This window comes from Sphaerodactylus townsendi, linkage group LG01, assembly GCF_021028975.2.
Source record: "Sphaerodactylus townsendi isolate TG3544 linkage group LG01, MPM_Stown_v2.3, whole genome shotgun sequence".
Taxonomy (NCBI): Eukaryota; Metazoa; Chordata; class Lepidosauria; order Squamata; family Sphaerodactylidae; genus Sphaerodactylus; species Sphaerodactylus townsendi.
In genome coordinates this window covers 30,300,824-30,325,075 of record NC_059425.1, presented here as the reverse complement: position 1 = coordinate 30,325,075, position 24,252 = coordinate 30,300,824, and the positions used below count along the sequence as shown (strand labels likewise).

The following is a 24,252-nucleotide window of genomic DNA, read 5'->3' as shown; positions in this document are numbered from 1 at the left end:
CCTACCATTTTAAAAAAGAGGCTGAGAGAATAGTCAACCAGTTCTCTGAAAAAGGATACCCCAAAAATGTAATAAATAGATCTTTGGACAGAATAAGACAGGTACCCAGAGAGGGCTTATTACAATATAAGCCCAGGATGGATAATAAACGAATCACATGGGCATTAGATTACACAACACAGGCTAGCCAGATCAGATCCATCATAAATAAATATTGGTTTATTGTGGCAGACATACCTGGATGCAGACTGCCACCAATAATTGGATATAGACACACGGGCAATCTACGCCAGACATTGATAAGATCGGACATAAGAAAACCTTATCAAATAACACCTATCTTACGTGGCCACTTTAAATGTGGCCATTGTTCCATGTGTGACAGATCACTTAATACTAAAAATATTACAGATCCTAACACTGGAAGAACATGGCCCATCAGACATTTTTCCAACTGTAACACTAACCAATGTGTTTAGTTGATAACATGCAGTTGTAATCTCATGTACGTGGGAATTACATTGAGAAATCTCCGGACCAGACTCTTAGAACACGCCAGTAACATCAGATTAAATAAAGAAGAGGCTCCTATGGTTAGCCACTTTAAGGAGAAACAACACACAGAGAAGGATTTTTCCTTCTTGGTACTTTATCATATTCCTTCAACAAACAAGGACATCAGACGGATTCTTTTGCAGAAAGAGGCAAAGTGGATATACACATTACAATCAGACCGCACAGGTCTTAATAGGGAAATAGACTGGACCTGTTTTTTATGAATGAAAGAGGGATCCCTTTAACTTTAGCTCTAGACCTATATGGGGACAGGTGCAGATGATTAATGGGTGATGTATATATCTGAGCTTTTTTCCTGCTTGTATAAGATGATCTCTAGGGGAAAGATGACACTGTAGAAGAATGTTGTAAGTATGTTTAACAGTTTGGGTTAAATTTGATTATTAATACGAACATAGGTATGAATAACAACAACCTTGCATTGTAGTACCCCAGGATGAAATCAAGCTATTGAGAATCGGTATACTGAGGAAGATACCTTCGAAAACGCATTCAGACGCGTGGTGCGATTCTATGCAAGATTCTCATTTTTCCATGTACCATCTATGAATGGACTCAAGGCACAGGAGATATCAGCTCTGTTGTGAAGTTCAATTTGGAACATACAAAACAATGGAGATATAAAATTTCTGTTGGAATTGAACAGTGTGGTCTCATATGGACTTGTGAATGACTGTTTGCTAATACAGCTAATGAATAATTGTGTAGTTCCATTCTGAAACCATACAAAATATGGACATACTAAGAAAAAAAGTTTTGGGAACTAATTAGTTTAGAGTCACATATGGACCTTGTCATTATATCTTGCACGAAATGATGAAATTGTATTTTGATATGATTTATTGACACTGGCACTTTATATATATTATGCACTTTAATTTTCTTATTATAGTATATTAGAATAAGGTTAACATTAGTGTAAGTGGATTTACATGTGTGCAATAATAATGAAAAATAACTTTGAGCAAATGTTGCTTTGAATTTTTTGTAAATGATGTCTACATACAAATCCAGGTCAGTGTGCCAATTTTGAATTTTTGAGTTGTTCAGTTCTATTGCATTGTGCTTGGCACACTGTTTTCTATTTTGAGAACTGTGACTAGCTCAAGGTTGCATGTGGAGGAGTGGGGAATCAAACCTTGTTCTCCGGTTTTGAGTCTGCCACTCTTAACCACGACACCACGCTGGCTCAACAGTTTTGCAACTTAGTAGAAAGTCTCGTCCTGTTTTCTTTTACGTTCATCCTCTTTTCTTTTGTGAACTGAGTTGCAATGCTGTCTTAAAGGACTGTACTCATTTGCTCTCATTTAACGGATTGTACAAATCACTCTGATGTCCCGGTGGGGATCTTAGCAACTGTCAGATGACCATTTCCCTTGTGATTTCCCTGTGACTCCTTGGAAGGTTGGACTCTGCACAGACAGGCCAGGAATCATGTTCTAACGCTCATCAGCCTGAAGCTTCTTTAGTTCATGAACGCTGTCTGAAGAGTTCTGTTGCCCTGAGATGGACTATTACAGCACCATTTCCCTCCCAGATATTCCATCACAGCAGGAGTCCAACAATGGAGTCCATCACCCACATGCTTGCACACCACACCACACCACACCAAACCATACCACACACTCCTTGCAGAAGTTTACACAAATTCTTTCCAGATAAAGAACGCTCTGTGTGGGATGGGAGACCCTTGAAATCATTCCATATTCTCATAAACCTGTGCATTGACAGACAGAAGCTGCCGGAATGTCCCCCCACTCCCCGTGGATGCATTTCTTCATTTATTGTGTGAGTCTGCACCTGTGAAAACTCACAAAACCAAGAATAACTCCAGGGATCTCTCACTCAGTAAGAATTCTCTGAAAGAACGAATGGTGTAAACTGGTTCTGGTGGGTTTTCCAGGCTGTGTGGCTGTGGTCTGGTGGATTTTGTTCCTAACGTTTCGCCTGCATCTGTGGCCGGCATCTTCAGAGGTGTATCACAGATTTAAATTTAAAATTTTAAAAATTAGCAAAGCCTGGCTCCCAGTACTTTAAAAATGGACTGATAACCCCACCCGCAATACAATGCACTCAACCCCACCTTTGCATAGCAAGTTCCACCCAAACACTTAATGATTGGTTCCCCACCCTGGGACATGGACAATATGCCACACTAAACTTTCCCTTCTCACTTAGACACAGTGTGAAAACAGACTTTTCTCTGTGATACACCTCTGAAGATGCCAGCCACAGATGCAGGCGAAACGTTAGCAAGAAGATCCACCAGACCATAGCCACACAGCCCGGAAAACCCACCACAACCAGCTGAATCCGGCCATGAAAGCCTTCAACAAGACATTGAATTGTGTAAAATTCCAGCTGGCTGCAGCACAGCAATCCACACGGCAGACCCAAGCAGGCGGAGCTGGGCTGCATACCTCGCATTGAGAGAGCCCTGGCTGATGGTGTCTCCCTCGCCCAGAAGTTCATCATCACTGTGGTAATACATCTCATTTTCTTCCTGCCTGTGAGAATGAGCGGCAAAACAGTGAATGTGACTCTCCAAGGCAGAGGTGACTTGCGGCCCTCCAGACGTTACAGACTACAGTTCCCATCATCCCCTGCCAGCATGATGCTAAGGCAGCCCAGCAAACTGGCCTCTGATTGAGCTATTGAGGTTTCCGTAGTTTTGGGGGTGACATCAGCTGAGGCCATGATATTTAAGTGAGTGTGTGCGTAGGTTCACCCTCTTTGCCTGATGCATCACTGTGGAAGCCGTCCGTGTAAATAAACCTTGTTTTTTACCTTGCTGCTCACCTGATGATTGAGACATGATAGCTCCCATGGCAATCATGGAAACAGCAAAACCTGTGCACCCTCATACAAAGCTTCTGCATAGCCAGGGGACTTTTCAGGTCTTTGGAAAAAAGTGACTTTGGAAATTAACCAAATGGGAGAAACATCCCTGCCACAATACCCTAGTAAGGACTGAACAGAAAGAGGAAATCGAGGTACATACGGAACACTTCCTAACTTTTTCTCTCCTGCTCCCCACCCATAATTCATCATGGACCATTAGCTTATCTCAGATATTTACTCAGTTATGACGTAACTGTTTTGTCACATTTCTTCATTGTTAGGCACGTACAATGAATGGGAGAGGGTCAATAGGGTGAGATTAAAAGAAGATGTGTTAACCCAATCAAATGTCCAAGATATTGTGCAGAAACCAAGCCAGTTCATCTGCAGTGAGCATATGTTTTTTTTCTTGTGCATGTAACAAAATGGGCACAGGTGCGTCCAGTGTTATATAGTCACATTCCTGAAAAGTTATAACGATCTCTTTTCAATCCATGCAGGCATTTTCATCATGTTTAGTGAAATGCTCAGGGGAGAAGTTCATGTTACAAAGCAATTATAACTCTTCCTTCTTCTGGGTTCTCTCCAAAAATTTCCTGGAGATTTCTTCCATCTTCTGTTTCCAAGACTGGTTTTAGCTATTTTTTGCCCACCCAGGTGCTAGACCAGAACTTAATCTAGCTGGGGGGGGGGGGGTGATCACTAGTGGAGGGGGAACATTTGCAGGTGAGAAGGTTTAAATAATCCCTCCTCCAATATACTCATTTATCCCTTCAAATCCCTCTCGCTTTCCTTTGTTCTAATTATGCACACACCTGCAGACTTTTTTTGCGCATCAACTGGCCACTAGAGGGCAACACATACAAAAGTAGTTCATGCTGTCATTATCAGCTGCAACTATCTGTGCCTGCCATACCCCCAGTGCTGATTTTGGAGTAAGAGATACTATTGTGCTCAGTTATAGTAAAATAGTAATTATGAAATAACACCTGGATCTTGTGGCAGATCCTGGGTCTTCTGGCCTCAAAAGTGTGCTTCAGATTAGTTTGTAACCCAAGATTCAGCATACATCAGATGAATATAATAGCTGTTCAGCAAGGAATGCCTCCTGAGTCTGTCATGCCCAGCCACCACCCCTTGATGGTGCCACCCTTTCATCCCCTAATATGCAGCAGCCAAAGTCGACATTGCTCCTTCTCATTTCCCAGTCATCTTTAGACACAAGGTGGCAAGCTGCACGTCCCCATCCTAAATTCTTGCATCACTCTAGAGTTTGGAAAGTCCTGTTGAGCACATGCATCTTGGTGCATTGTGGCTGAAGTTCTCTGGGGAACAAGGAAGGAAGGAATGTGAGGTGCCGCAGCTACTAGGCGAAACGTTGGCAAGGGCGAGGCAGCGGCAGAGGCTGCCACCTGGAACACTGACCCTGGGTCACTTCACCTCATTGCAGAGATGGCCATGCCACTTATCTAATGCATTGTCCCTATGTAAACTCCACAGCTTCCCAGGGTTTGGGTGTAGGGATGATGATGTGGCCATCTTGCAGAAGATAAGCACATTCTTCCCTGATTGGGAGATCTTGGGATTCTACACGTGCCCTTCCCCCCAACAAGAGTCCTGTGATGGTAGAATGATGGGGTATAAATGTAATAATATTTAACTGGACAATCAGAAATATACAACCACCATTTTATATATCTAGGGTTAAGACAGTCATTCCAACCACTCTATGTGGTTCAGTTTTTATGGGGGAAATATAAAGAAAAAAACCCTATGAAGCTTGCATCTTTTGCCAAGAGTCTATGTGAAGTCAAATCAAGAACAGAGCCAGAATCCGAACCAAATCCTCAGGCCTTTCTTGGACCGCTCTTTATCTAGAACGTGAGGATTAACACAGAGGCGGGATCCAGCAGGTTCTCACCAGTTCCCGAGAGTGGGTTACTAATTATTTGTGTGTGCGGAGAGGGGGTTACTAATTGGGTCTGCTTTTCCGTTAGAAATTCCATTAGGGTCAAAAATCATAAAGTCCTGTTGCTTCCTATGTGGCTGGTTAGCGAAGGTAGAAAACGGGATAATTCTCCCTGTTGGGCTGTTTTAAAAACATGTTTTAGAAATATGGTAAAGTTCCTTGTTTAAGGAAAGTATCCTTCTTTTGATTTCTAGAAACAAAATTAAGTATTTGAAAGTATTAAGTATTTGACAGGCAGTCAATTAGAGGAGAAGTAGTTGTTTCTGTTGGCAGTAGACGATAGGACTTGCTATAATGAGTTTAAATTATGGACAGAAAGATACCAGCTGGAAATTAGGAACTTTTTTTATAGTAACAGAGAAATTATTAATGCCCCACCCCCGGAATGCCTGGCCACGCCCCCGTCATGCCCCGCCCAGCCCCATTGGCACTACACCACTGTTTGAATCCCACCACCATGGGAACCTGTTACTAAAATTTTTGGATCCCACCACTGGATTAACAGCAACAAAAAAATAGCCTTGAAAACTTCCAGAAGGGATGTTAGGACCTGATCAAACTGCTACATGGTCCTCATTTAAGCCTAGCGTGGTGCTAGTGGCTGGAATGGTGATATATCAACTGAGGAACTTGATCTATGCTTCCAATTAAGATACTTTCAGGCCAGTTTCATTCAGCGAATTGGTTCTCTGCTGCAGCTTTGCTGGGTCTCCAGAAGAGCCATCACTTCCTGATAAGTAAAGAACAGTGTGTTTTGTTTCTTACTTGCCCTGCAGTCCAAATATACAGAGAAACATCCCAATAGAGAACAGACATCAATTACCCGCAGAAAGGGCAGGCAAGCAAGTTGGCAGGTCCAAACGCGCACAACGGAAACAGCTCCTGTCTTGGCAAAAACGAGGGGATGGAGAGCCCGGTGCAGAAAGAAAATAATTAACCGCTTGCTGATCTCATTAAGGTTCCCATTGCAACTTTCGGCAGACGTAGAATCAATGGTGTTTACACGATAAAAAACATCTCAGATCTATGAGACAAAATCCACCCTGTGAATGTTTCTGATAAACGGGGCTGATGTGATGGAGACAGAATGATCCCCTCCCACCTTACCTCTCTGGAGGAAACCAGGAGAGGGGAAATAATTGCTGCTTGTGGGTGGTTGCAAGGTAACTTCAATGTAGTGTGTGGTCCTCAAAGCGCTGTATATCAAGGGATGGCTGTGAATTTACTTTGTATTAAATAGACATGGGTAGTTCTCTGCCTATCTAGTTGTCTCTTCCAGTAGAACAGAAACCCTGGGCTTTGGCTTTGGCAGTGCAGAGACCCTGCTTCCAAATTGCTGTTTAGTACCACCCCCCCAGCCCCTGTTTGATCCTGCCATGTCTCCTGTATCCTGTCCCCTGTCTCCTGCCTGGGATGTGGGAACCTTTCTCTTCTCATTCCTTCTCCCTGCTGTGCCTTTTCCACTTTGCTTCTCAGGAATGTCTCATCAGCTCAACAGACACCCGACGTTGTAGCTCTGTCAGTAGTGTGGAATGCAGGTTGTTTTGACCCCAAGGGAGGCTTCTTTGGGCTGTGGGACTGGAGGGGTGCTATCCCCCCATGGAAACTGGTAGTCAGAGGTGGGATGATGTGACGTGGGTAATGACGGAGGCCGCATTGCTGATTATGCTTAGTTCTGGCAATAGATATCTAAATGCTTATTCCTGATGCTGTTTCATAATAAAGAAATCAGCTGAATACTGAATATTGATATTGAACTGTCCAGGGGCATGACACCCTACCCAAACAAAGGACTCTAGTTCAGCAGGATTGTAGCACATCCTTCTATGGATGGGTCAGTCCTGGAAAGTCATCTTACCTGTCAGCAGACATTCAAGTTCTGACATAATTCAGAATAGAAATAGCTCCCCTGTTGAACAAAACTGTGAATCGAATTCCTTCTTGTGTTTTTAGTCAACCCATTCTGGGTCTGCCAGAGGCGAAGGGAGGGAAAATGGCACCTGGGGCAAAACCTGCTCCGATGGCTGAGGAGGGGGGAGGGGTCGATTTTCCACCCCTCATGTGACATGATATATATGTTGCCCTTTGAGGTCTGCCCTGACCTGGATGGCTCATGTTAGCCTGATCTCTGCAGATTTTGGAAGCTAAGCAGGATTTGCCCTGGTTAGTACTTGGATGGGAGGCCAGCAAGAAAATCCAAGTCGCTATGCAGAGGCAGGCAACAGCAAACCACCTCTGTTTACCTCTTGCCTTGAAAACCCCTGGAGGGGTTGTCTGTGGCTTGACAGCATTTTCTACCTTCTGGGTCCACACTTCAAAAGCAGAGGTAGAACAGGTGAGCCAGGTGGCCATTTCCTGGCAAAACACCCAGCTTCAAGAACAGGGTCACAAGCAGAAAAGAGGTGTGAAGGAAGCTGCAAAAGCCTTTCTGAACAGTTACCTCCGGAGAGCCCTCTCTGCAGCGCTGGCCTTGCTGGGAGATTGCCGGTGACTGGAAAGCAGGCCTTCTGTCTCATAGGGATCGCCCTCCGAACGTGCATTGGGACTCTCCAAGAATTCCTCGTCGTTCCAAGCACCGACTGTGCCATCCATGGCGTGGTATCTAATCTCGATGGAGATGCTGGTCTGGAAAACAAAGAAAACCCCAAGCACGTTTATTAATGTCCTTCTGTTAATTACACATCACATCTTAAGGGCCTCAGATAACAATGACGGAACCCCCTGTCTTCTCCTCCTCCTGATCTTTAGCCAACAAATGCCCACCAGTTTCCTCTGAAGATTAAAAGATACTTGGGGACAAACCAGGTAAGAGACACTGGGCTGCTAAAGGGGCAAACGGATACCTTGAGCTTTTCAAAAATGCTAGCAGATGTTATATGAGGGCTCGATTAGGACTCTGCAGGGTGGGAGGTGGAGGTGGAGTTTTATTCTTTCCCTTCTGTGTTTTTGTTGACCCCCAGCCCCACACTGCAATTGGCCCTTAAAGAATAAAGAGAGTCAAAGATAGGCTGTCCCTCCCCCAACCCCTTTTTTGAAGGTTAATAACAGTTGGTTGTTGTGGGCTTTCCGGGCTGTGTGGCCGTGGTCTGGTAGATCTTGTTCTTAACATTTCGCCCACATCTTGAACAAGATCTACCAGACCACGGCCACACAGCCCAGAAAGCCCACAACAACCAGTTGAGAAAATCTTCAACAATAACAGTGTTTGCGCGGAGGGCAACAAGATTCAAGTCCAGTAGCGTCCTAGAGATCCACAAGATTTTGGAGTTTATGAGTCAAAGTTCCCTTCACCAGATTACCGGTAGGAAAGGAGATCCTCAAGTCCTTATAGCCCAGTCAGAAAGTGTGAGGGGTGGTGCAAAGGAGGAACTCAGGAGGCTGAGGTACAACATACACTGTAATCTGCTTGATTAGAGCAGAGATGCTTGGGAGCAGAAAATTAGCATCTGTAGGGACCTGAGTCCAATCTCAACAGAAGTTGGTTTCAGGAAGCTGGCTCAAGGTCGATCAAGCCTTCCATTCTTCTGAGGCTGGTAAAAGGAGTACCCATCTTGCTGAGAGTACTCAAGTGTAGATTGCTGGGGAAGGCAACGGCAAACCACCCTGTCTGTCCAGTCAATGTCATGATGCGATGTCACCCCATGGATCAGTAATGACCTAGTGCTTTACCTTTTTTTAGTGAGATAAGAATCCTATGCTCTAATGCAACCTTGGGGAGTCTATTTTTCTGGACTTGTGAATGAACTCATGTTCACTCCCTCCTTAAGTGTGCGTGGGGCGGGATCAGATCTGATTAGTCAAACCTCATGGCAGTTAACTCTGTGAGGCAGGTTAGGCTGACGGAGATTGACTGGCCCAAGGTCATCCCAGGAACTTCATGGAAAAGCAGGGATTCGAACCGAGGCATCCCAGATTCCTGCCCCGTAACCTAGCCTCAGTACTTCAGTGGCTCTCATGCTGTGTCTGCAAAACAGCAGAGGAGTGTTTTAGCTCTCGTATCTTTGTCTCCCTGGTGGGTGACAAAGAGAAAAATGGCACTGGCCTTGGGATCCAATTCCAACCGGGCTCTTCTTTTTTTATTTTGCTTCACAAAATCACTCCTCAACCCCCCACCCCCACCCCCCAACTTCTGCTAATAACATTTCTCTTTCATGGCTTGGATTAAATACAGGGTGCCTCAGCTGATGCCCAAACAGGAAACCAGAAAAGCAGAGTGGGATTTTGCTAACTTTCCTCCCTTTCTTTGTGTGGTTGCCATGGTTACGGCAAAGGGGAGCAGCAGTAGGTTGGCTTCATGCAAGCATTTGCTATCCTGGTATGTGTGAAGGGTAACTAGATCACATAAGTGTGGCCATTCGCTGAACGCCACTGCTGCTGAAACACAACCAGGGGAGTCGTTACTAAAATGAAGTTTCTAGTCCTCAGGGTGAGAAAGTAACACTTGTCAATAGAGTTGCCATCTCCAGGTTGGGATATTCCTAGCGGGTGGGGTTTGGGGAAAGGAGGGACACCATTGGGGTATCCAATCCCACAGAGCCCCCCACCCAAAGCAGCCATTATCTCCAGGGGGACTGGTCTCTAGACTGGAGATCGGTTTGAATTCTGGGAGATCTCCAGACACCACCTGAAAGCTGATTTGTGAAGGCGAGGAGCCTGCTGAGGACCCGGCCTCTGATCATTGTGGTCTGGTTCATCCTATGTAGCAAAGAGAATGGTAGCTTGTGTTTTATCCATTGTGGCTTTGATGGTTTGAAACGGCTTTAATGAAATGATCATCCAGGTTTAAAAGACGTAGAACTTTATGCCTAGTCAGAATGTCTATATAAGAAGGAAGCACAATAGATACAGGTACAGAAAGCCAGCGCTGTCAGTTGGCTAAAGTACTTCACAGGTGGCGTCTCTCTCTCTCTCTCTCTCTCTCTCTCTCTCTCTCTCTCTCTGGTTGTTAGAATGGTGCAGCTTCTGATTGACACATGCAGGAGAATTCACACATGCAGGAGAAGGACTGTATCATGTCAGATTGCAAGCAACAGGACTCCAATTCTGAATGTCCCTTTAGATTACATACAATGCCATACAAGTAGCAAGCTACTCTAGGTGTAATGTATTGTTGAAGGCTTTCACGACCAGATTCAACTGGTTGTGGTGGGTTTTCTGGGCTGTGTGGCCGTGGTTTGGTGGATCTTGCTCCTAAGGTTTTGCCTGAATCTGTGGCTAGCATCTGACCACTCTAGGTCTGACCACTCTGAGGAAGATCTGTGACACAGTGGAAAAACATCTTGTTTTACATGCAAAAAGGCCCCAGATCCAATCCCTGGTACTTCCAGGTAAAAGGGCTTCAGGTAGAGGGTGATGAAAATAAACCTCTATGGCCCCTTCCGCACCTGCAGAATAATCCACTTTCAGTCCACTTTCAATGCACTTTGAAGCTGGATTTTACTGTGCGGAATCGTAAAATCTACTTTGAAACCATTGTGAAAGTGGACTGAAAGTGCATTATTCTGCATGTGCGGAAGGGGCCTCTGAGACCCCCAGAGAGCTGCTGCCAGTCAGAGTAGACAATACTGTCCTTGCAAGAGCAGTGATCTGACTTGGTACGAGGCAGTTTCACATGCTGTGTTGTGTCTCTTTGCAAGGTGTTTTCAACGCAAGGAAGCCATTCCAAAATGTGATCCCCCACCTACCATGAGAAGTGGGGCAGCCCGTTCTACCCCTCAGGGTTCTACCACCTCTCATGCAAAGCAGGTCTAAAGCACTTGGCTTTTGTTTCCAAAGAAAGGGTCAACAGTCCTCAATATATGAGCCCTGTTCAAATGGTTCTTTCAGCCCAGGGAGAACTGGGGTTACTCAGAGCTCCTTGGAGTCATTTGAATGCTACATTGCTCATGCGCACATGGCCTGTTCTGACCTCTTCAAGGATAGTCCAATGAGCATTCGGGAAATCCCTTCACTGAGATGGATCCATTTGGTTCATGGCAGCACCTCCCTCCCTCCCTGCAAAGAGCCTTTCGTGAATGCCTGCTCCTTACATCAGAGGAAGACTCCACCAGGAGAACACACTGCTGTTGAGCAAACAGATCCTCAGGCTCCTGCTCACCAGCTGTTATTGCCCAGAAAAATCATCTGAGTATGTTCAAGGAACCATCAACCTGCTTCTTGAACTATATTTACCCGAATGACCGCATTGTTGTCATCTATAAGCGTGTCTGTCACCTCCAGCTGTCCTTCTTCCACCACCTTCTGCAAGACCATCCGGAATGTCCCAACGAGTCTAGGAAGCAAAGAGGAAAGGCTGCTATGAGGATGGTAGGAAAGGTGGATCTCATGTCACCTCCTTTATTGGCATAAAATAAACATACAAAATCAGCATACAAAATTTGCCCATTATTGCTCACAATTATAGACACTGGTACTAAAATACTAAATACTAAAATATATACATGGTCCTTCTGTAACTATAGGACATTCCTTCAGCTAAGTTAACTCACTTAAACGTCATCGGATACTGACAGAAGCTAGCAAAATTACTGCTGGCTATATGTGGTCATAATACATAGACATTGGTTGGTATTCATCTAGACTTACGTCTATTATTGTTAGCAGAAATTTTGCTACATTCTCACACACTGTGGGATCCATGTTGTTCAAAAGAGTAGGTATCTTAAGAGCATCAGTTAGATTGTTATACAGAAATGGGATAAGTGCAGATTGTGACATTCTGATTTTTGCAAACCTTACACAATGAAAGAGGGTATGATCGAGTGTCTCCACCTGACCCATATTGCATGGACATAGCCTCCTCTGTTTATCAATTTGTTGATATCTGCCATAGAGCAGCATAGAAGGCATTAGATTGAATCTGGCCAGTGTTAAAGCTCTTCTTAATTTAGGGTTGGTGATCCACTGTAAATAATTGGCCATGTGTCCTTGTTCAATTGGAATAAGCAGGGTCAGGGGGGAACACGTTTTCCTCGCAGCTGTTATCATATCCCGATACTCTTGTTCTAATAGCTTAGTTTTCAAGCAGCTATATGCTTCTGATAGGGAAAGAGGGACTAACGACTCTAATGAAAAGCCAAGAGTGTTGATTTTTCCCTCAACTAGTTTCAGCCACCTAGAATTTGCATAGTCGGAAAGCATGAGGTGTAGCAAACTGGAGTGATCCTGCAAATAGTGGATACGTAGCCAGTATCTGACAGTTCTCAGCCAGGCCATCGTGGCATATGATATTTGCCCGAGTTCTAAACATAGGGCTGCATATGAAGCACAATTTGGTAAGCCCATAATTTTGTGGAAGAAACGGGACTGGGCTGTGTTTATATTTTTTGTTTATAGCTCCGATCCAAATAGGTGCTCCATAGAGGAGCTGAGAGCCGCATTTAGCATTGAACACCTTCAATGCGGATGGTATATACTGGTGGCCCACAGTGAAAAAGAAACGCTGAATTGCTAGGGCACTGTTGTTAGCTGCAGCGAGTGCTAATTTCCTATGTACTGCCCAATTAAGGTTGCTAGTAAGAGTTATGCCCAAATATTTGAACTGGTTAACTTGTTCTATGGGTCTGTTATTGATGGTCCATGTATGACTAGGGGTCTTCTAGCGAAGACCATTATTTTGGTTTTTTCATAGTTAATTACCAGTTCGTTCCTCTTACAATATTCAGCACAGCAATTTAAGAGACGAGTGAGACCAACTTTAGTGTGGGAAAGAAGAACGGTGTCGTCAGCATACAGTAACGCGGGCACGTGTTTAGTGCTTAGTTTGGGAACATGCCCATTGGCCTTCTGGAGGGTTGGCACTAGATCACTAAGGAATATATTGAACAAAGTGGGGGCCAATGTACAGCCTTGTTTGACCCCTCTGGTTGTGATGATATTTTCTGTGAGCGGTCCTTTTGTTGCGGCTCTTATTCACCTCCTGAAGAACTCTCAAAATCAGGGTGATGTGGCAGTCAAGTAAGCCAGTGTGATTTGGGGCTGTATCAATAGGAGTATAGCACCAAGATTGAGGGATGTAAGTGTACCTCTGTATTCTGCATTGGTTAGTTAGTTAGTTAGTTAGTTAGTTAGTTAGTTAGTTAGTTAGTTAGTTAGTTAGTTAGTCAGTTAGTTAGTTAGTTAGTTAGTGATTGATTGATTGATTGATTGATTGATTGATTGATTGATTGATTGATTGATTGATTAAGCTTATATACCGCCCTATCCCTGGAGGGCTCTGGGCATTGTACAACAAAATCAAATCATAATACAGCTAAACACAACAAGATTAGACAATTAAACATCCATACAAATGAATTACCAATCCCTTTTTAAAAACAGCGGTTAAAATCAAATTCAAATGTCAGATTTCAAAATTCAAAGGCACCCCGCAAACCCATTGTTAAAAACCCTCCCCAACGGGAAGACTGCTAGTTCCGTCAATAAGGCAGACACGAGAACAGAAAGGGGGCACCATTCAACGGCTGGTGGAACAACTCAGTCTTACAGGCCCTGCGGAATTCACCCAGGTCCTGCAGGTACCCGGACAGCTGGAGGAAGAGTGTTCCACCAGGCCAGGGCCAGGGCCATAAAAGCTCTGGTCCGCGTGGAGGCCAGCCATATCATCGACCTCACCTGGAATACTGTGTACAGTTCAGTGGGCACCGCAGTTCAAAAAGGATATTGACAAGCTGGAATGGATCCAGAGGAGGGCAACCAAAATGGTTAAAAGGTCTGTAATTCATGCCCTACGAGGAGAGACTTAGGAAGCTAAGCTTGTTTAGTTTGGTGAAGAGAAAGTTAAGAAATGACATTCTGAAATGGGGCCCCCCTCTATGCTAGTATAGACCCACCACCTGAAGTCAACTTCACATTTACGAGATGGAGGGACTATCAGTCATATGACAGGGTGTCGATCCTATTAGATAATGTATCTTGTGCAGACACGAGCGCTCCATACCTCGGTGACATTCTCTTCCCCTGCCGCCCACCTTTATCGGCAATTAAAGATAACGACTCTGCTCCTGTCAGCAGCATCAATATTTGGACGGTATGTCAGAAGCCTTTCGACCCTGCCACGGAAGCGGGAGACAGCAGGGAGAGCGGCATCCCTCATTAACGTTTCTTCCTGGGCCATGTGCCAGCCTCGGGGCACAACCTTTGCACCTGGTGGCTGATTCTCCAGTTATTTTAGGAGAGACCGCCAGGATGAAGAAAAGACTCAGAGGCACTGAACACCTATCTGGCGGAATGACGAGGGCGTGGCTGCTGAGGTGTAAAATGGGAAGGATGGGCTGTACGGAATCACACATGTCGTTTTCTCTCTGTGGGGCTTTCCCCACTGACAGAGTTGAACTGGTTTCTACCTAGGTTCGCCTCAGTGAATCCCCACTGCCACCGAGCTCAACATTGTTTTGTCTCAGTCCCCCCCCACCCTCAGAACGGTAACATCCTTGTCACAGTTATGAACTACACTTTTCTGCCGGAACAAGGTCGATACCGCTTCGAAGCTTTGAAGTGGGGAAACATTGAAATGACACCTCATCCGTTCAACCAATCACGAGTCGCTTTTGTGGCATGCACAGAACGGGAGAGTCGTGGCGGGCAGAAAGCACATGTAACTGTAAACTGTAAACTGTAAAAACTGTTTAAAAACGCTCCCGTTTCCCACCGTAACACAAGCGCCAATCATGATCGAGGAGCAAAACAGGCACCAAGATGATCCCGCCCACTTAGCTCGGTTCCAGGGGGCCAACTCAGTTGCTGTGGGGACAGCCTGGAATCACCCTCCACTGAAGGGAACCGAGTTGGCCTTTTATCTTTCCTTACTGCCAGTACCTCAGGGCAGCAGTTTGAACATCCCTGAAAGATAATGATGATGAAGAATTTGGATTTCCTCTACCGTAAGGAGTCTTAAAGTGGCTTACGAACTCCTTTCCCTTCCTCTCCCTACAACAGGCACCTAGTGAGACAGGTGGGGCTGAGAGTTCTCTAAGAACTGTGACTAGCCCAAGGTCACCCAGCAGGATGCATGTGGAGGAGTGGGGAAACAAATCCAGTTCACCAGATAAGAGTCCACTGCTCCTGTGGAGGAGTGGGGAGTCCAACCTGGTTCTCCAATTTAGAGTCCACTGCTCTTAACCACTATATCACACTGGCTTTCCTTCTCCATTTTATCCTCCCAACAACCAGTATGTGTCGGGCCCAGTCACCCGGCAAGTTTCCACGGCAGAGTGGGATTCGAACCTGCATATCCCATAATTCTAGCCACTGCACCATGCTGACTCTATAGTGACAGTTAACCATGTCAATTTCCCTTTTCTGTAAAATTCCAGGGCATTGACTTGTAACAGCAGATTCAAGCAGGAAGAAAAAAGATACAGCCTGAGTGAACCATGTCTGGGATCACATGTCTTGATGTTTGCTAAATGTGGGTCTTTAATTTTAATGATGTGAGGTTTCCATTTCCTGCTCTTGGCAAGGTGCCACATTCTTGCATCCATCCTCATTGAAGCAGAGTCACCAAAGGTGGGGGGAAACTTCCAAGGGCCCTGCTGGGTTGGGCTGGGCTGTTGGCCAGGGTGCCACTTCCATGGTATAAATGCTGAGGTCCTTTAAATGAGAAAGAGTTGCTAATTTTCAGCCTGACCTACCTCATAGGGTGGTTTGAAAGATAAAATGGGTGCCTTGAACTCTGGCTAGAACTCCTTGGAGGAAACATAATTGCTGGAGGGGCCATGACTCAGCCGCAGAGCATCTGCTTTGCGTGCAGAAAGTCCCAACCCCAAATTTCCCTACCTCGCAGGGTTGTTGCAAAGAAAAATGGAAGAACTGTCAGCTGTTTTGGGTCCTCATTGGGCAGAAAAAGTGAGGTCTAAATGAAGCAAAGAAACAAACACTGTACCTGTCACGTTATTTTCGCTAGGGTAATAGGGCCATGTGAGAACTCAAAAGAGCAATGAAGCCTTGTGAACACATTTGCCGGCCCAGAGAGATCTCTCATTGTAGCCTCAACATTTAGCAATGCAAAATTTGAGATACATTTGAAAAGCTGAACTCAGGCAAAAAAATCTTCAGGAACTTTAAGAAGCAGGCAAAAAAAAAAAACCCCTAGAGAAATTCCTTGAAATTCCTTGAGACATGAGGGGAATTAGGCATGGTTACAAAGAGATAGGTTTGGAGGAGCCAGCTGAGACTCAAAATAGCAGGAAGATCTCAGGGGCACGGAAAAGATTTCTAATAACACTAGGGAACGTCTGCCTGTGGATTCCATACCTCTTCATTGAGCACCTATACGGATAATAGTGTTCATCTAGCTTGTTTGACGTCTAGTGTGACTTGTAGCCAATTAAAAATGGACAGTTAGTGTTTGTGGGTTTCGTTCCACCAACTGTGCTATGAATAATATATTCACAGCGGCCCAGATTGTCTTGCAAATGTGCTTGTTACACTTTTTAGAAAAGATGCTGTCCCTCTCCGCTTCAGTGTCGCTGGACAAGCTAACATTCTGTTTGCTGTCTGCTGTTTTCTAACACTTCTAATTTAATGAGTATTCAGAACCACAGCACACTACTACTGGGTAGTAGTGGAAAGTGCTGTCAAGACACAGCTGATTTATGGCGACCCTTCAAGGGGGGTTTCAAGGCAAGAGATGTTCAGAGGTGGTTTGCCATTGCCTGCCTCTGCATAGTATCCCTGGCCTTCTTTGGTGGTCTCCCGTCCAACTACTAACCAGGACCAACCCTGCTTAGCTTCCGTGAGCTGAAGAGATCTGGCTAGCCTGGTCCTACTGTTATTTACTTACCATCTGTTGTTGTTGTTGTTGTTTAATATCACAGATGCCAGTTCTTTAGCTGGTTGTTGGTCTTTCATTACAATTCAATCCTCACCCAGAGGCCTAGGACCTAGGCTTAGGCCTAGGAGCAGCAGTGGCGTAGTGGATAAGAGCAGGTGCATTCTAATCTGGAGGAACCGGGTTTGATTCCCCGCTCTGCCGCATGAGCTGTGGAGGCTTATCTGGGGAGTTCAGATTAGCCTGTGCACTCCCACACACGCCAGCTGGGTGACCTTGGGCTAGTCACAGCTTTTCGGAGCTCTCTCAGCCCCACCCACCTCACAGGGTGTTTGTTGTGAGGGGGGAAGGGCAAGGAGATTGTCAGCCCCTTTGAGTCTCCTACAGGAGAGAAAGGGGGGGGCGTATAAATCCAAACTCTTATTTTTCTTCTTCTAGGACGTTGTAATGTATTGGCATAGTATTTGTGCAGATCCGAGCAGGGCTGCCTTCCGAATCTGACAGATGTTGATTTTGTCAGTTTGAAGATGTTTCAAGCACCCTAGTATTTTCAGAATTTGATTTTTATCCTGCTGCAGCAGGCTCAGAGCAGGTCACAATAATATAAAAACAATAAAATTATAATAACAATAATACAGTAAAACATATCAAACACATCAAACATATAAAGATGGTGCTTGGTCCCACCAAGGATGGAATGGATCAGAAAGTTCCCAACCCTATTTCCTAATACAAATTCAGTGATGTATCTATCGAAAATGGAGCCCAGGGAAGAATTGATTTTGCACTCCTCCCGCCCCGCCTCACACGAGCATCCGGCACCCGTCTTTTTAATAACTGCAGGCGCTGCGTAAGTAGGCTCTGCAAATAGAATACACAGGGAGAAAAAAATGTTCAAGAAAAAAACCAAACCCATTTGCTAGCTTCAATATTTGTGGTGTCAAAATAGAAATGCTAACAGAAAAATATCCCAGACCCCCACAACCACCACCCGCAGCCAAAAATATGGCGCAGAGAGGCAGAAAGGCAGCACGCACGCACGCACGCACGCACGCATGAGCCCCTGTCAAGGCCTGCCACACAGTCTTGCGAAGCTCCCGGAATATGTTGGCACTTGGCGGCCCCTGCTTGGCGAGTTTATCTTGTTGATGTTCTAGCACCTGGGAATGCAGTCCTCTCACCCTTGGCCTTGGAAAACTCTGTGTACAGCCACAGTTTTGTTTTTGGGAGGCAAATCACCCAAGCATATAATCTTTGTTCTGCTTGTACTAGCAACGACACATACTGCATAACTCCCATGGCTATAACAGCAGTACTAGGAATGAATTTCACAGGCTCTGTGCAACAAACAGGCAGGCACAGGAATTAGATTGCTCTTAGGAACTCTAGAAATAACACCAAGAGTGACATCAGACCCCCCCCCCCCCAAAGGGATTGTAACAGAATCCCAGAAAGAAATGACATTTAAGCTTCTTATAGAACAATACAGTTGTTCTACACACCACCCAGTTAGTGGAACAAACAAACTTTCATTCCTTGTCCTGTGGTCCAAATTCGATATAACTAAATGAAGGAAGGGAAAGAAAGAGTACACTTCATTATACCCTACCTTTCTCCCCAACAAGGACCCAAAATGACTCACAACATTCTCTCCTCCAATTTATCTTCACAATAACCCCACAATGTTGTGACTGACTCAAGATAACCCAGCGACAGTGCTCCCTCCAAGGATTCCCTGGAGTTGCACAACAATCCGAAAATACTGCACAGAAGTGGGCCACCCGGGAGAGCTCCCCCTGCTGGGTGGCCCCTTATCTGCATGGCACCAATATGGTGACCATGTGGACCACACATGCATGCAGCTTATAGGGAACATTGTCCAGCAAGCATCCATGACAGACCAGGGAGTCCAACCAAGTTCTCCTAGATCCTAGTGAAATATTCTAACCACCTCACTCCCTCAGCTCTAGGAGCAGTTGTGTGTGACATTCTCCTTTTCCACAATTGTAGGGCAACAGTGAAGAGGCAGCAGAGGTTTTGCTGGGCCCCTCTTAATGGAGGAGCAATGAAAGCAGCTGCCTGAGGGCTCCAACACAAAGCATCAGTATTAATAAACAGAACTGTTTCAATGCTCAGAATGCTTTTTGAACACATGAATATATGAAGCTGCCTTATACTGAATCAGACCAGGACTGAATCAGTATTGTCTACTCAGTCCAACAGGGCCTTTCCATGGTCTCCAGCTGAGGTAATTCTAATCATCTAAGACCCGATCTGTTCAACTGGAGATGCCTGAACTGAACTGGGGACCTTCAGCATACAACACTCTGAGCCACAACCCCTTCCTTCCAAGGTCCTCCTGCCAGTCACTGCAAATGTACATATCAGTATAGGCTGGCCTTCATTTCAAAACACTGGCCTTGCCTCATGCTCCATTGACCAGGTCATCCGTTTCAGCAGAGGGATTTACTCTTCCTGTCCTGTTGTATGACCTGCCTGCTTAATCAATGTCAGCTCCACTTCTCCACTCCCACACAGGGGCAAATCAATACCTTGGCTAATAGTTTAGTTGGAGGCAATGAAGTCACTTCCCTTGCCAATAACAAGGAATGCTCACTGGATCAGATCAAGATCCGATGACTTTTTAAAGCAGGATCCCCCAATCTGAGGAACAAAATGTACTAAACAGTGGAAGTATCCCATTTAAAAAATAAATATTTAGCAAATTACCTGTTGCAAGCAGCCTTCCCCTGATGCAAGAGGTTCTTAAGGAGATGTCTCCTAGGCTGTTTCCGCACAGGCAAAATATCCTGGGGTGAGCGAGAAAAATATCCCAGCGCAGCTGTGAATTCTGCATGGCTACTGGGGCTAATGCGGGCCTGCCCCAGTGCTGCCCCGCAATATTTCCTTTACTCTGGGATATTCAAAAATTGCAAAACTAGTGATTCTTGTTAGAGATCCTGGGGTGACCCTGCTGCTGTGCAAACAGCATGGGAGCAGATCTGGTATATTTTTTCTGCTTTGCCACTTCCTCCAAAAAGTGGCGGAAGGCAAACCCCCCCCCCCCCCCCCGCCATGGCTAGCGTCTTACATCTCCCTATTTCAGTACGGCTTTCCTTCCCACTAGCTTGCTTTTCAAAGGCATCCTTAACAGGTTCCTTCTGAACTCCAAAGCCAATTGAAGGGCACCTAGCTAATTCCTTTTGTTCTTAGTTTTGAAGACCCCTTTCTTTCTCCCCTTTCCTGCAGCATTTTCATGCCAAAACACACACTCGTGGTGCGGCTGGGCACACTCCATCCTTCATCCCCCTCCACCCCCACCATGGCTAGCAGGCCGGCGGGGAAGAAAGGGGGCTGTTGAGAGGCTGAGCACACTCCCCCCTCCCTCATGGGAACTGAACAGGAGAATTGGACAGTGGTTGTGTACTAGACTCTCTACTGCTTGACTGTTCATGGGGCAAATACAAAAGACCTGGGCCATGTGGAACAAACTGGAGTATTACCTCCCAGTCCTACGTCAGCTCCTGGGAAGAAGTGGGGAGCCGTGCGGAGGCAGACACTGTGATAAAAAAGCCCCGGTATGTCCCAGTTCTATGCAGGGATATTTTGACCATGCGGAAACAGCCCTAATTTCAGGGGAAAGCATTACTATTGGTAGAACTGGCCTGTGGCCTGGGATCCAACCTATTGGATGCAATATTTTTTTCCTAACAGTGGTCTGTATTTCCTACATGAAACGTGGAGTTTCCCTACATTCCTCCCTGTTCCTGCAGTGCCTTCTAATGCCTGCAAAGATTGTCCCCAGAGTTGTGGGATCCATGCTGAGGAACAGCCATACAGATGAGAGGAACTGGCGTGATGAAAGTCAAGGGATGAAAGTACTCCTTCCTCTTATTAGATAATGCAGCTCGGCTGGGAAAAGCAAGACTGCCAACCCTCATAGCTATTCTTCCATTCATATCCCGCAGGAATTATCTTTCCAGAAGGCTCCGCAGGAACAGAAAAGCACCTGGGAAAACTCTGTTGGCCTTCCATTCATGGACGGTTGGATACAGCTCAGTATTTCCCCTCCCCTGCCTGTTTTCCAGCTGAACGATTAACATCCTGCTGTACTAAATCCTTTTGTCACATATAGGTAAGTTTTTAAAAGCTTATGTGTATATCTTTCTTATTTAAAACAAATGACATAGTTAGGGTACTGTGGAATGGGCAGCGTCAAAGAAACATTCAGCTCATGGGGTCCCTTCAAAGAAGACCTGGGGCTGGGCACAAATAGGGAATTTGGATTATAGTCCCTCTCCCTCCAATTGGTACTCTGCTCTTCACAGAGGCAAAGCAAGGGGGGAAAGCACCCAGTGCACTGGTGCGTCCTCCACCCCCGCCCCGCCCCAGAATGCCCCTGCCCCAAAATGCTCCACTACGCCCCCAGACTGCCCCACCACGCCCATGGAACGCCCTCCCCACACCTTCACAGGGGTGCATGCCCGGTGCGTTGCGCACCCCCTGGCCCCCTTGGAGCTACTCCTCTGGCTTTTCCTCTTCCATCCTGGCTTTCGCCCATTCTCTTGCATGAAAAACGGCAAGGTCCCTGGACTTCTGATTTTCTTTTCTTGTAAAGCTAGATGTCAATTGAGGACACCCTTTTAGTGTTGATATAGAGCAGTGGTTCTCAACCTTCCTAATGCTGCGACCCTTCAACACAGTTCCTCATGTTGTGGTGACCCCCAACCCTAACATTTATCCATTTTACAGATGGAGAACACTGATGCAGAGAGTCTTAGGCGACCCCTGTGAAAGGGTAGTTCAACCCCCAAAAGGGTCACGACCCACAGGTTGAGAACCACTGATATAGAGCATGATTAAATTTGTGGATGGATCCCAGCTCTCTCTGTCTCTTTTAACAATGCTTTTTCAGCCTCTGAACTGGAAGTGAGTCAATGGCAAAGAGACCCCATCTGAACAGCAGCAAGCTGCTAGCTCCTGCCCCCTGTCCCAAGGGCTGTGAAAAATTGAATCTCTAAACAGAGCCCCAAAGATTCGGGACAATCTGCCTTGTAGTTTCAACACACACAAAGAGCACCGGGTGTCACTTTGCTTTTACGTGCAGGGCTGTAGTGCATAGAAAAAGCTCCTCATTTTTGTCAGCCTCCTGTGGCTGGCAAAAATGAACAGCAATCAGGTCTCTTTGTACAGCTGTTCCACAACGCAAATTAGAAATCAATGGGGTTTTGATTAGATGAGGTGGAGTTTACACAGCAAGGAAAGAAGCAACGCCTCTTGGCAATTCCATTCCTCGGTCGAGATGGGAAAGCAACATGTACTTCTGTTCGCTAGCCAGATAGAAAGGATGTTTAAAAAGGCCTGTATATTACAGTTTAGTCCTGTTAAGAAATCGAGTACTGCTTACAGGATATTCCCCTCCTCTGGGTTATCCTCACAACAACCTGTCAGGTAGGCCAGATGGAGAGAATGAGTTTCCTGGCTGAGTTTGAACCACGAATGTTTGAGCACCTGTCAATTTGGCTCACAGTCTATTCACCAGTTAAGAACAGGGTGCTGATTTTTCATTGAGCAATTTGACTTTTCATGAACAGTCTAAGCCTATTCATGGGGTTAATTTTCACATAAACGATACAGTTCAATTGGCAATGTTTTATCCATGCTCATTTTCACACTACCAGGTGAGTCCTTTGACTTCACCAGACATATCCATTATTATGGTATACCATTCAATTAATAGTGAGACAATCAGTCCATGAGGAAATTTTCTAAAAGCATTCCTGTTTGGTGTTCCTTTAGGTTTATGTTACCAATGCCTATTTGTGCATGAACATTTTCACATGGCCTTATGGCAGGCAAAGGTGCCCCCTTATGTCTTTCAATCACCTGACCCAACCATCCATGACCCTGGGTCATCCATGTTCCAGAGGCCACGAAAACAACAGGTTCTTGGGTTTCTATCTGTCATCTCACCAAATATATTGTCATATGATTCACTTCCCACATGCCATGAAGCCCCTGGCATTTCCCCCTCCACAGGAAACTGACCTAGGGTTGCCAATCACCAGGCAGGACCTGGGGATTGCCTGGAATTACAATTAATCTCTAAATGACAGAGATCAGTTCCTCCTCGAGAAAATGGCTGCTTTGGAGGGTGGGCTCTAGGGCACCAGCATGATGTAGTGGTTAAGAGCAGGTGCACTCTAATCTGGAGAACCAGGTTTGATTCCCCGCTCTGCCACTTGAGCTCTGGGGGCTTATCTGAGGAACCATATTAGCTTGTGCACTCCAACACACGCCAGCTGGGTGACCTTGGGCTAGTCACAGTTCTTCTGAGCTCTCTCAGCCCCACCTACCTTACAGGGTGTTTGTTGTGAGGGGGGAAGGGGAAGGAGATTATCAGCCCCTTTGAGTCTCCTTACAGGAGAGAAAGGGGGATATAAATCCAACTCTTCTTCTTCTAAACCCTGCTGAGACTAGCCCCTCCCCTCCCCTCCCCAAACCCCATCGTCCCCAGGCCCAACCCCCAAATCTCCAGGAATTTCTCAACCTGGAGTTGGCAGCTCTGCTCTGACCTGAACTCTCTCTGGCGGAGTACAAACGAAACGACACACTCCGTTCACTTCCCCCCCGCTTTCCTTTTCCTTTCCACCCAAGCCAGCCTGAGCTCAGGATGGAGGTAAGAAAATGAATTATTACAGGCTGCCCTGACTCACTTCATCAAGCACAGGCTTCCATTGTGTCCCTCTTTAACTGGGAAAAGAAGCAACTGAGCAAGATGAAATATTCAGGAGTTCTTTACACACCACTGGAGCTCCAAGGCGTTCGTAATCCTTCCAGTTTTCCACTCAACTCTTCCTCTTCTCTCCTCTGAGGACAGAGGAGAGCTCTTGGTACAATCTTCGAGATGCAGCAAAGGCCATTTTTGCTCTTATAACTGTATCAGACGTGCCGCTGGGCTGCAAAAAGTAGTAGTGAGGGCTTGTACTGGGATAGGGCCATAGCACCGGTGAAAGGGATGATTAACTCTCCTCCCCACCCATGCCGTTTCAGACTTGGCATTTCTGGGATGTGTTAAGTAATAAAAGGTGGCTTC

The 24,252-nt window shown here is 45.7% G+C and overlaps 1 protein-coding gene across 10 annotated transcripts in view; it reads right to left on the bottom strand.

Moving 5' to 3' along the window:
- OTOF (otoferlin) overlaps nucleotides 1-24,252 on the bottom strand; it is a 184,287-nt gene that overhangs the window by 93,779 nt on the left and 66,256 nt on the right. For 7 of the 10 annotated variants that reach the window (XM_048516644.1, XM_048516639.1, XM_048516670.1 and 4 more), the window contains exons 4-6: nucleotides 11,558-11,657; nucleotides 7,827-8,011; nucleotides 2,997-3,083 (exon numbers count right to left, since the gene is read on the bottom strand). In XM_048516644.1, the coding sequence (XP_048372601.1) occupies nucleotides 2,997-3,083; nucleotides 7,827-8,011; nucleotides 11,558-11,657 (372 nt within the window). The remainder of the gene's footprint in view (nucleotides 1-2,996; nucleotides 3,084-7,826; nucleotides 8,012-11,557; nucleotides 11,658-24,252) is intronic. The other 3 variants (XM_048516663.1, XM_048516650.1, XM_048516657.1) reach the window with 1 other exon arrangement.